The sequence below is a fragment of the Lissotriton vulgaris genome, chromosome 12 (genome assembly GCF_964263255.1).
Source record: "Lissotriton vulgaris chromosome 12, aLisVul1.2, whole genome shotgun sequence".
In the NCBI taxonomy this organism is placed as follows: domain Eukaryota; kingdom Metazoa; phylum Chordata; class Amphibia; order Caudata; family Salamandridae; genus Lissotriton; species Lissotriton vulgaris.
The window spans coordinates 811,334,520-811,347,242 of record NC_141700.1 but is presented as its reverse complement, the minus strand read 5'-3'; the positions used below and the strand labels follow the sequence as shown (position 1 = coordinate 811,347,242).

The following is a 12,723-nucleotide window of genomic DNA, read 5'->3' as shown; positions in this document are numbered from 1 at the left end:
GTTCCAGACAATACCCAGGTTAAGGACCACTCCATTGTTCCTGTCGACATTGTGGTTGTACGGAATTTCGACAGGTCAAGTCCCCTGGAGCCGTGTTGGAAGTCACCAAAACTTGTTTTATTAACCACAAGGACAGCAGTGAAGGTGGAAGGACGTAAGGGCTGGATACATGCCCAACACGTCAAACGCTTCCACGGACTTAACTCAGATTCCAAAGACTGTTTCCCGAAGGTTTCTGAGAACATTTCTGATAACGACTCTAAACTCCCTTTGTTAGAGGAAACTCCGCAGCAGGAGTATAAAGCTAAGTTACGGTCTAGTAAGTCAGACAGCGTTTAATTGTTTAAGTCCCCCTCGGGTGAAGCGGTTAGACAGGTTTCTGACATGTATGAGATAGACCCAAATAGCCAGAGAGATAGGCGAAATGAAAAGAGAGACAAATATTGCAAAAGCCTGCACAGCCGATGTATTATCACTTTGATTATTATGTTTTTTCTGAGTATATCGATTATATGTATGAGCTTGATGCTACATGTTTTCTTTCCTCCTCCTGGCTCACATGTACATTCCTCTTCCAATGACACTATAGAGCACACTTTCAGTGACCTGCCACCACACGAATTGTCCTATCCTCTAGCACTGCGCAACAACACTTTTATCCGTATGTTACACCATTCTCATCAGACCAGCAATGTCACGAATTGCTGGGTATGTGGCCGACTCCCACCTTACTAGAAAATGAAGGGAGCTCTGCCCCTCTTTCCCTATCCGTTTACACATAATGGTTCGTGCGGGGCATGGTTTATTTTAATGTCCTCATTAGATAGTAAGTCCAAAGTTTCCCAGGGCAATTGGATATGGGGGAACCTGAATACAGTTATGAATCAAGCATGTTTCCCAGACAAGGACAGTCTTCCCCAAAGGACAGGGACTGATCTAGAAAATGAAATGTATGGATTAGGAACTTTTTCCCGTAACCTCATGATTCTGAACGTTCAGTCCGAGACTAATTCGGATTTGCCGTTTATAACAGTTTTACCAGTGAAAGGTGAATTATGCGTTAGAAAGAATGGTTCAGTACATCTAGGACACAGTGATTGTAATGCTGTGGTCGAATTCAGTGATAAAGGAAAGTCTACTTTCAAAGCTTCCCGCCATTCCTATTTTATATGTGGTCAGACAGCTTATGTACGTCTGCCCTTAGATTGGGATGGAACAGGTTATATTGCGTTCCTACTGCCACCTGTTTTTCTAGCCCCATCCAATTATCATCGAGATACCCATCTTATGCATGTTAGACACAAGAGAGACCTTCCTCCTGTTATCGATTATTCCGAATCAGCATGGGACCAGTATAAGGATTACATTAAAGGATACTTCTGGTTCATAGGTCCCGTCCAGAACAGTAAAATAATACCCAGGTTAACCAGAACTTTGGAAGCAGTAGTGAACGAAACTACTTCTGCCTTAGGTAACTTGACCGAAGAGCAGTCTGCTATGAGACTTGTTGTTCTTCAAAACCGCCTTGTCTTTGACGTCATCCTGGCCGATAGGGGCGGGGCTTGTAGAGTGATCGGATCTAGTTGTTGTGTGTTTATTCCTAATAACGCACCATCGGTATATAAAGCAATAACAAGGCTTCATAAAATAGCTCACCAGATGCACCAGACTCCAGGCACCTGGACATGGTCCGGTTGGCTCTGGAGTGTGATATCAGCCTGGGGATGGAAAGTACTGTCATTCCTAGGAATCATACTGCTCATAGTATTCAGTTGCTGTCTCTGTCTGCAATGTGGGCCAGCGATTTGCGGCTTGTGCGCCACAGCTTGCATTCCCCGTCCACGTTCACGTTCCCGTGCTCGAATGAAAAAAGACGAGCAAATGATGTTATACGAACAGATAGATGGTCTCATGAAAATAGATATATCCTGAAGGGAACGTAGGGGACAAAGAGGGAATGAGGAAAATTGAATTTTATATGGCCAAGTATGTCCCCTATCGTGTACCCCAACGTTCAATGTATGTGCATGACATCCATGCATTCTCCCTCTATGGCCGAAATGAAGACGCAATTGCATTTGCGTCCAACGTTAACATGTCATCTACCAGGCCCTCCATGAACGAAACGATAATTCAGCCTTAAAGCCTACGTTTCCAATGCATTTACATGGTGCACTTTTAAATATCGCAAAGCACACGTTTTACACGTTTTTGTGGCTCAGTCGAGCCAGACCCTTAATTGAGGCTCCGAGCCTCTTCTGTCTCTGAAAGCTGCAGTTTAGGTATGCATCCCTGACCTCTGCCTTACTTCCTGCCCAGCCAAGCGGTGCCCGGCTTGGCCTGGCCTGCCTGCCAAGACGGTATTTTGCCTACAGTTATCTGCTCAGCCTCCGTAAAAACACATTCCAGTCTAGTGAAATAGGTAAACATATTCCCGGCTGCAGAGCAAAGGGCCCTGCTTTCCTGTCTCCTTGCAAGTGATTTACTGAACCCGTTACCATGGTAGGCCCATGGCCCCCGCGCCTTGCATGAAGAACCATATGCACGCACTAGCATTCAGTAATGAACGGCCTCTGCCCGAGAGACCTTTTACTTCAGACAACACATCCTCCAAACACAAGATATCAGATATGCTATAGGTGCAGGTCGTTCTGACATCCCAGACACCAAGACTCCTCTACTAGTGCTAAAGTCAAGCCCCCAGCTCTCCCCAGTTACACGTCTATACCACGTCATACTCAGTTGCGCACGCATCCATGGTAAAGGTTTCTGCTGACCCTGCAAACTTTCTCTAAGCATCCACCCACCTATGACACTTCTGTGACGCTTCCAGCACACACCTCCGTGTACGCCCCTGTACACGCCTTCTTTTACGCCCATGTGTTCTTATCTCTCTCTTTCCACTTGTTACGCCTACTGTATTCATTTCAATTATACAGTTTTACTATATATAATGTGTGATGTTAATAAAACATTGAATGTCCCTTCCTGAACCTTAGTGGTGATGGAATCTGATGTCCAGTGACTCGAGCCACTTAATTAAAGCCCGTATGACTCGGATACCACGGACTCTGCCTCTCATTTTATTGAGCTATCCTTATTGTCATTGAATGTATGGAAAAATAGTCCCGGTAATTTTATTTACCACAGCAAAGCCACTGTTCTTGATACATTGCACATGTGTATCCCCGCAGACCACTAATGTAACCCTAACATGTCAGCTCTTACGCTTGTGCTGTGGTCCACTTTCCATGCTAATAGTCTTGAGCATAACGTATCCCACCATCACTGTTGTTCCTGGTGCAATTATGTGGTATAACTATATGCACTTATAGCGACTTCTTTACTCTTGATAACAACACTGTAACATTTTCTCAGCAGCACAATATTAACGGTACAACTGAATATGATGTGTTTACTTGCTCGAAAACTTGACCCGCATGAGTGTTTGCGTTTTGTTTGCTCACGGTTGCAGTCTCTCTTTTATGTCAGCCGCTCCAATGATAGGCGCATCTTCAGCAGTCACGCTGCCGCTTGTTATGCAACCACGTTCCAATAGAAACTACACACAGGCAAATTACAACGGACAAATGTTAATAAGCAACGCAAGAATACTGTCATTTTTTTTGTGCTAAAGCTTAATTATACGAGACCCTCTTTTTCCAGACAGGCTCATTCACGTCACTTTTAGTTTCAGAACATGCCGTTCTCTTCCACACATGCATGTGCGGAGCCAATTTAGGATCACTACCTGCATGTGCCACTTTTGCTTAACCTATCAGGGCCCCCTGGCACACTATAAAAACTCTGTCTCCACAGAGCACTTTAAGATTCGATTGGTGAGGCATGCAGCAGCTCTGCGAGGGACAGTTTTATACCAAGAATAGGCATTAAACAGGATGTTTGTAGCTGTACGCTCAGGAGCTATTCAATTGTTGATTTAAGTATCTGCCGAGCTTACTTTTATTGTCCTACCTTACCTGTAGGCTAAACACTTTTGTCCTTAAATCCTCCATTCTATAATAACTGCTTGAGGTAATTCACCACCTTTTCCTACCAGAAGTTTCATATATTTTCTGTTTTGCTATGAAAGCTCACTATTTTTCTGTTATTTGACGTTCACCAATGAGGTAGGTGTATATAGTCCTGAGCAACAGAAGTGTTACTTCACACTTATCCCAAACCTACAGGTTAGTTGAGAGAGAGCGCTATGCTGCGTCTTTTAGGCTTCGCCCATTGGCCCTTTTTTCACAGATGCATGTTTGTTAAGAAACATCGCGATGCTGTCTTTTAACCTTCGGCTAGAAGCCCCCCTCTTTTAACTGATGCATGTATTGTAAATACCACTACATCGTCACCAGTTATCATTCCCCTCGGATTAGATTAGTGGTTCACTGGGTGAGCTAGGAATCAGCTGCAGATTTGTACAAGTGCCACTACAAATTTTCCTGATTTCCTCCCAGTAGTAGGGCAAAGATGGCACCTCTAACCACTATTATTGCTGCTAGCTGCTATCTGGCCTTGTCTGTAATTCCTCATTCTAATTCCTCTGATCCTCTAGGCAGTGCTGCAGGTCTATCTCTCTCTTCACAATGGTAATTCCTCATTCTTAGACTTCTACACTCCTCTAGTACAAAACAATATAATTTACAATGGCAATAGCTCTAACTTTCACAAATGCGAGACCAATTGCATTGCAAATGCTTGTTTATTTTTTGAATGGTTGATTGTGTTTCTCCTTAGACTCTTTCCCGCTCATAGAATTTTGCCAGTTGAATAATCTGCTGTGAAATACTGTGCATTTCTGCACGTTGTAATGTTATTGATTTTACTGATTACAGGTCATGAGATGATTACATTTCGCGTAAAAGATGAGAATGAGACCTCTTGCTTGGGCTATGAGGAAAGTGTGACAACGGAGACAATCAGAAGGGCTACTGGTGAGTAACCAAATCAGCTTCCTGCAGGCAGAGGTCGCAGTTGCTTCATAAAATCTGTACAACCCGTGTGTCAGCCTTGTCTACTTCCATCAGTATCTGATGGTCAGTCTTGCCTTCTTCCATCCATCTCTGATGGTCAGTCTTGTCTGCTTCCATTCGTCTCGTCTGCTTCCATCAGTCTATGATGGTCAGTCTTGTCTGCTTCCATCACTCTCTGGTCAGGCTTGTTTGCTTCTATCCGTCTCTGATGGTCAGTTGTGTCTGCTTTCCTCATTCTCTGATGGTCAGGCATGTCTGCTTCCATCAGTCTCTCATCTGCTTCAGTCAGTCTCTAATGGCCAGTCTTATCTGCATCCATCAGTCTCTGATGGCCAGTCTTATCTGCATCCATCAGTCTCTGATGGCCAGTCTTGTCTGCTTCCATCAGTCTCTGATGGTCAGTCTGGTCTGCTTCCATCAGTCTCGGATGGTCAGTCTTGTCTGCTTCCATCAGTCCCTCATGGTCAGTCTTGTCGGCTTCCATCAGTCTCTGATGGCCAGTCTTGTCTGCTTCCATCAGTCTCTGATGGTCAGTCTTGTCTGCTTCCATCAGTCACTGAGTGTAAGTCATGTCTGCTTCCATCAGTCTCTGATGATCAATCTGGTCTACTTGCATCAGTCCCTCATGGTCAGTCTTGTCGGCTTCCATCAGTCTCTGATGGTCAGTCTTGTCGGCTTCCATCAGTCTCTGATGGTCAGTCTTGTCTGCTTCCATCGGTTTCTGATGGTCAGTCTTGTCTGCTTCCGTCAGTCTCTTATAGTCAGTCTTGTCTGCTTCCATCAGTCTCGGATTGTCAGTCTTGTCTGCTTCCATCAGTCACTGAGTGTAAGTCTTGTCTGCTTCCATCAGTCTCTGATGGTCAGTCTTGCTTGCTTCCATCAGTCTCTGATGGTCAGTCTTGTCGGCTTCCATCAGTCTCTGATGGTCAGTCTTGTCGGCTTCCATCAGTCCCTCATGGTCAGTCTTGTCGGCTTCCATCAGTCTCTGATGGTCAGTCTTGTCTGCTTCCATCAGTCTCTTATAGTCAGTCTTGTCTGCTTCCATCAGTCTCGGATTGTCAGTCTTGTCTGCTTCCATCAGTCTCTGAAGGTCAGTCTTGTCTGCTTCCATCAGTCTCTGATGGTCAGTCTTGTCTGCTTCCATCAGTCTCTGATGGTCAGTCTTGTCTGCTTCCATCAGTCCCTCATGGTCAGTCTTGTCTGCTTCCATCAGTCTCTGATGGTCAGTCTTGTCTGCTTCCATCAGTCTCTGATGGTCAGTCCTGTCTGCTTTCATCAGTCTCTGATGGTCAGTCTTGTCTGCTTCCATCAGTCTCTGATGGTCAGTGTTGTCTGCTTCCATCAGTCTCTGATGGCCAGTCCTGTCTGCTTCCATCAGTCTCTGATGGTCAGTCTTGTCTGCTTCCATCAGTCTCTGATGGTCAGTCTTGTCTGCTTCCATCAGTCTCTGATGGTCAGTCTTGTCTGCTTCCATCAGTCTCTGATGGTCAGTCTTGTCTGCTTCCATCAGTCTCTGATGATCAATCTGGTCTGCTTCCATCAGTCTCTGATGGTCAGTCTTGTCTGCTTCCATCAGTCTCTGATGGTCAGTCTTGTCTGCTTCCATCAGTCCCTCATGGTCAGTCTTGTCGGCATCCATCAGTCTCTGATGGTCAGTCTTGTCTGCTTCCATCAGTCTCTGATGGTCAGTCTTGTCTGCTTCCATCAGTCTCTGATGGTCAGTCTTGTCTGCTTCCATCAGTCTCTGATGGTCAGTCTTGTCTGCTTCCATCAATCTCTGATGGTCAGTCTTGTCTGCTTCCATCAATCTCTGATCGTCAGTCTTGTTTGCTTCCATCAGTCTCTGATGGTCAGTCTTGTCTGCTTCCATCAGTCTCTGATGGTCAGTCTTGTCTGCTTCCATCAGTCCCTCATGGTCAGTCTTGTCGGCATCCATCAGTCTCTGATGGTCAGTCTTGTCGGCATCCATCAGTCTCTGATGGTCAATCTTGTCGGCTTCCATCAGTCTCTGATGGTCAGTCTTGTCTGCTTCCATCAGTCTCGGATTGTCAGTCTGGTCTGCTTCCATCAGTCACTGAGTGTAAGTCTTGTCTGCTTCCATCAGTCTCTGATGATCAATCTGGTCGACTTCCATCAGTCCCTCATGGTCAGTCTTGTCGGCTTCCATCAGTCTCTGATGGTCAGTCTTGTTGGCTTCCATCAGTCCCTCATGGTCAGTCTTGTCGACTTCCATCAGTCTCTGGTGGTCAGTCTTGTCTGCTTCCATCAGTCTCGGATTGTCAGTCTTGTCTGCTTCCATCAGTCTCTGATGATCAATCTGGTCTACTTCCATCAGTCCCTCATGGTCAGTCTTGTCGGCTTCCATCAGTCTCTGGTGGCTCCCTGTGTCAGGGTTATGCCCACTTCCTTTAGGAAGGTCATATAGAGGGTGTAGACACACTAAAGGCAAGTAGCCCATTGGCTTCTACCTGTCACTCCCCGGAAGTCCCCTAAATTGAGTATTGAGGAGGCCCCCAGATGCCAGGAGCTCAGATTGGACAGATCCAGAAGAAGAGGACAAAGAAGAGCCGTGACACAATGAGAACTGAAGACTGCTGTGAACTTTTGGTGCCAATCCCTGCCTGCACCAGTCTTGACAATCACGACAGAGTGACTTGTCTTGCAGCTGAGCAACTACCAAGAACCATGGTAGACTGCAAGCCCTTCAGAAATTGCCAGCAGTCACCGTTGGAGTAGAGAAGGTACTCCTCTGCCGCAGCAGGCACTGAAGAAGCAGAGCCTAGTTTACCGTGTTGCTGCTCCTCTGCCAGACCGATGTAGGAGCTCCCATAAAGAGGTACCTGTGCTCCTGAAGACCATGGAGTCCTCACAGTCAGGCGGAAGTCTCGATCGGGATCACAAAATGTTGGACATAAAAGATCCTAAAAAATGGTTGGTGAAGTCTTTGATTATTTTTTATCAAGCTTTACAAAGTTCTATGGACAATTGCCACATTGGTGGAGCTTTTTGCATTGGGACGTCCTTGTGAACTTTGTTACTTCTGCTGTAACTTGTCACATATACTTCTTTGTTTAAGGTTTCATAAAGGTGGTTCTACATTATGAAAAAAAAGTAATTTTCCTTCCTACTGTCATTATGTAAGGAAACAAATCTCTCTATGCATTTCCCAGCATAGACTTATGATTCAAATAAGTAAGTTGTGAGGATCGCACGCTATGGGACATGTTTCCTTTGGCTGGTTCTGTTGACCTGAAAACTAGCTCAGTACACAGAGAAAATTATTTGGAAGGAAAACCGCATGAACCAAAACAAACTTAACCAGTCCTAGGCCTTACTCTCGAACATACACACCCTCTTAAATAATGTGCCTCTTATAAGATCTTCTTGAAGTAAACGCCGGCTCCTTCAAAGGCCCTTTTCTTAGTTCTCGCCTAGGCAGCGCTTGCACAGTCTCTTCGAGACAGGCTGTATTCAAGATATGGGCATTAAGCAACACCCATCTATCTAATTGGCTCCTTTAACTGTCCTTTGTAAAATGGCTGCTTTTTATTGGTTAATATGGTCGCTAGTCCCACCTTTTTAGGTCGAGCTGGTGTTAGCAGCGCGAAGCGCTGCGTCCAGCGAAAGACCTTATGTTATTCACTTGCTGGGAATGTTGGACAGGGGATGGGCACGCGCAAGCCCTCGGTGATTTCACCTAGTGGACGCACATGTACAGCCCTGCGCCGTGCACATCTCCTGTCCCACTTATGACTGATGCATCTGCGCGTGTCCCACATTCCAGCAAGTCATCCTCTCGCAATCGCGCGCGCGCTCACACAGCCACACTCACGCAAACACACACACACACACACACACACACACACACGCACACACGCACACGCGCACACGCACACGCGCACACACACACACACACACACACCCTTACCTCACAGGGCTCTTGTCGCTACGCTGGTGTCATCTCTGCATCACCTGGCACACGCGGGGCTTCCTTCGCTCATGGGAGCCCTGCAGAGCACTCCAGCTTCTCTGCCAGCACGACGCAGGGCTCTCCCCTTAGGCATGGGAGCCCCGCAGGGCTATCCGCTGGTCGTATCAGGACTCTATCAGCCTCTCTGGCTGAATCAGCGCGCCGACCTTGTGAACAGGATCTCAGCATGTGATCAAAATCACCAGGAGGCGGCTTTAGGCTAATCGGACTAATACTCTGCCCCAAAGCAGCTTCTATGACGGTTTCCGTTGCCGAAAGCCACCCGGCTTGTATGCCAAGAGTACGGCTTTTCCTGCATGTCTTCCGTCCCAGCTTCGTAGGTAGCTCGCAGTGGCTTTAGCAACAGTAGTTCGAAGGTCTTTTAAATCCCGTGGTCAAAGTTCCAGCCGAGGCTGGCTGTTAATTTAATAAGCCTGTGGTTTTGCGCGATTGTATAACATCGGCACGGCATCCTTATTATCTGATTTTGCTATGTGCAGAAAAGGCTGGAGTGCCGTACGTGTTGCAGGCACAACGCCAGGCCTCTTGGTAGCTATGCTGCCTACCCCTCACTGTGACGCAGCCTCGAGACATTTGTGCATACCGATCTCAGGTCAACCTCCCACCTACCCGATGTTCTGGAAATTATCTGACATGAATTAATTTGCTCAATGAAAGCAAGTCGTTTTATATTGCAGATTTAACATTTTTCAACTTTGGAGGGCGCCCATTACAAATGTAGGTATTATAGCATTTACATATTTGCCCTCGAGTAAGCAGTAAAGGGCCATAGATGAAAATGTTACGGTTCACGTAGAATGTCTGTAAAACATTTGTCCTGTTCTAGTTTGTTTCCTGGTGGGTTAGGAATTTGAACAAGTGTTTGCCTTTTTCCATCCGCAACAAGTTTCTGGTTGAGCTAATTGCAAGATAATCATGTTATACAACTTGAGGACATGGAGTTTCTTCTTTTGGACACTTGCGTTAGATCTGTTTTCATATAGAAGCTCCAAGTCGAAGAGCAACAGAAATAATATTTATTTGGCAGTGCCTACTCATTCCATGTAGGCTTCCTGAGCAGGACAAGAAATCCTGAGACATGCCACAAACACTTGTAAGTGATAGATGTTGGGAAAGCATAAACCAGCTATCTATCTCTGTGGATACAAAACCTCACGTTAAACGTCATTGAGAGTAATAGAATAGAAGAGAGATGATGCTGGTGCATGCAGTGTCCCTGGACGGCACACAACGTCCATTGGGCTACCGCAAAACGGGCAGAGAAATTTGGCCCTGATTATTAATTGTTTTGAATTTTCCGACCCCAGTGTAAACCCCTGTTTGTGCAGGGTTTCGAATTCCGAGGTGGGTGGCATTTACCAAAACAGGTAAATTATCAGGTGCTTCAAATATCTAATGTGGTTACATTTTGGCAGGTCAAATCTGGAATTCAACAGGGGAGAAAATATATTGTAAGCACCAAAATCTGCTATTTACCACATCTGATAAATAATATACCTCAGGGCATAGTTATTTATCTGGTCCAATAAAAATCACCTGGATTATGCCAAAATCTGAATCGGGGCCTTAATGTTTATGATAAAAGAGTTCAAACTTTTTTGTTTGTTTTAAGAAGCTTCCATTGGAGCAGTGATACTCCAAGTACGGGGCGGGGCCGCATTCACCCCTCCTGACCTTTACATGCACCCCCCCTAGTCAACTGCAGCACTGGGCTGCTGTTTACTTGATTCAGCACTAGGATTATAAAATATGTTAAATAAAAAGTCAACCCTTTATTTAAACGGCAATTGAAGTTAAAACAAGCATTTGCAATGCAATAAGTCTAGCATTTGCGAGAGTTTAAGCTATTGGCATTGTAAATGACAATGCCTTTCATTTATGTTTTAAAAACCATCACGTAAATAAAAGGCATTGCCATTTACAATGCCAATAGTTCAAACTCTCACAATTGCGAGACCTAATGCATTGCAAATGCTTGTTTTCTTTTGTAACCTTCCAAGAGGACTGCCCCTCTTACATGTGATGTTACTCATCATGTTATTTAGTATTCTGTCTGAGCAATCTTTTTTCATTTAGACTCAAGAACTCACTCACCCATGCTTGCTCCCGCTCCTCATAATTATGAACAACTGCTTTTTAGGTCGCACCTAGAGGCAGCAGGCATGCGCTGCTCTGCGAGGCATGCTGTAATGTCTCTGGGAAGTTAGAAGATGCCCACCGCTTGTGATTTGCTACTTAGTCCACCTTTCTAAATGCCATAGTTTGGGTTCGTGGATAGGGTACATTTGTCCCGCATTGTGGTTGTTTTGCTGCGACCCTGGTGTTTGTCCCTGCTGCATGGATCCTTTTGATATGGACTGTATGTTTTGGTACCCGCACTACTTTTTCTTTTTCCTCGGCTTGTTTTTGAATTTCCTGTTGTGTTTCACTTTGCTCCCGCCCCCTCCTGTTGTGTGCATTCCCATTGCTCCCGACCCTCTCCCGTTGTCCCCGTCCCCTCCCATTGTCCGTGTTCACCTTGCTCCCGCTCATAGCGCTAACTGCGTCCAGTCCCCGCTCCGCCTGGGGCTCAGTGTACCTTATTACACGCTTTCATTTCCTTTGAGCCATACATTAGTACTCCACTGACACCAATCGATACTGAGGACAAAGGCAGGCTATCACTGCAAGAGATCGCATTTTGGGCAGTGTGTATTGGGACATAAAGTGCAGACCCTCAGCTTTTCCCTGCACACAGTGTTCACTGTAGCTAGAATATCCACCACTCCCATCACTTCTGTGTATGTCTGAGAGAGAGGTTCTGGTACATATAGTAAATGAATGCAGCTACAGAGTCCTGGGACTTGCTTTTCTGTGCTGTGTAATTGCGATCAATACAAACAACTCCTGCATGACTCAATCCCTGACCTTCCCCATCATCGCGTGAACCACCCAGGGCTGGAACTGCATCTCGTGCAGGGAGATTGATAACCCCATAAGAGATGCTTCTGATGTGTCCAATGCACGCTTGCAATCCCGGCAAATCTCTAGAGTTCGGAAAAGAATCCTTCAATCTGACACGCAGTCCTGAGCTCGTGTTAAAGGAGAATCCCTGAGACAGCAGTCATCACAGGCTGTTAATCATGCACTTGATATTTTGGAGCCCATGACAAAGTCGAAGGAGGTCAAGTCGCTTATGGTCATTACCTCCATTAATTACCAATTTCCCTGGAATTATTGCTATCACAAATTGTGATCATGCTCCCATTGGATATATTCGAGCTTGAGAGGCAGGAGAAGGGACTGTTGCATCACATGTAAGCAGCATCAATCCCCATCTCCATTAACCACCCACTCCACAATCCATAGTTCTGGCGTTGTAGCACCACGGCGTGATCTGGATTAAGGCTTTGTGTCCCAGCCACTGGCTCAGTGCAGCAGGAGGGTGTGTGTGCTGTTTCCAGCAGCAAGGCTGCCTTTCAACGGCTTGCTCTGAAACAATGGCCACTGTTCATCTCAAGGTCAGGCTCTCAAACACTCTATTGGCGTTGCCAATGCTTGTTATACTTGCTAACGCTCACTTCCCCTCCTTGGCCCCAGCTCCAATCTTCCCCCCCCCAACCACCTCTCCGAGGTGTGCTTGTTTTTTCTTTTAATTTAAAATATTGCTTTGCACTTAATCTCCCTGTGCCGTCTCTCCCCACCCCCTGTGCCGTCTCTCCCCACCCCCTGTGCCGTCTCTCCCCACCCCCTGTGCCGTCTCTCCCCATCCTC

At 46.0% G+C, this 12,723-nt stretch overlaps 1 protein-coding gene across 4 annotated transcripts in view; it reads left to right on the top strand.

Annotated features, from left to right (window-relative positions):
* Positions 1–12,723, top strand: part of LOC147678852 (uncharacterized) — a 121,551-nt gene that overhangs the window by 64,107 nt on the left and 44,721 nt on the right. For all 4 annotated transcript variants that reach the window (XM_086946278.1, XM_086946280.1, XM_086946281.1 and 1 more), the window contains one exon: positions 4,842–4,940. In XM_086946278.1, coding sequence (XP_086802404.1) covers positions 4,842–4,940 — 99 coding nt within the window. The remainder of the gene's footprint in view (positions 1–4,841; positions 4,941–12,723) is intronic.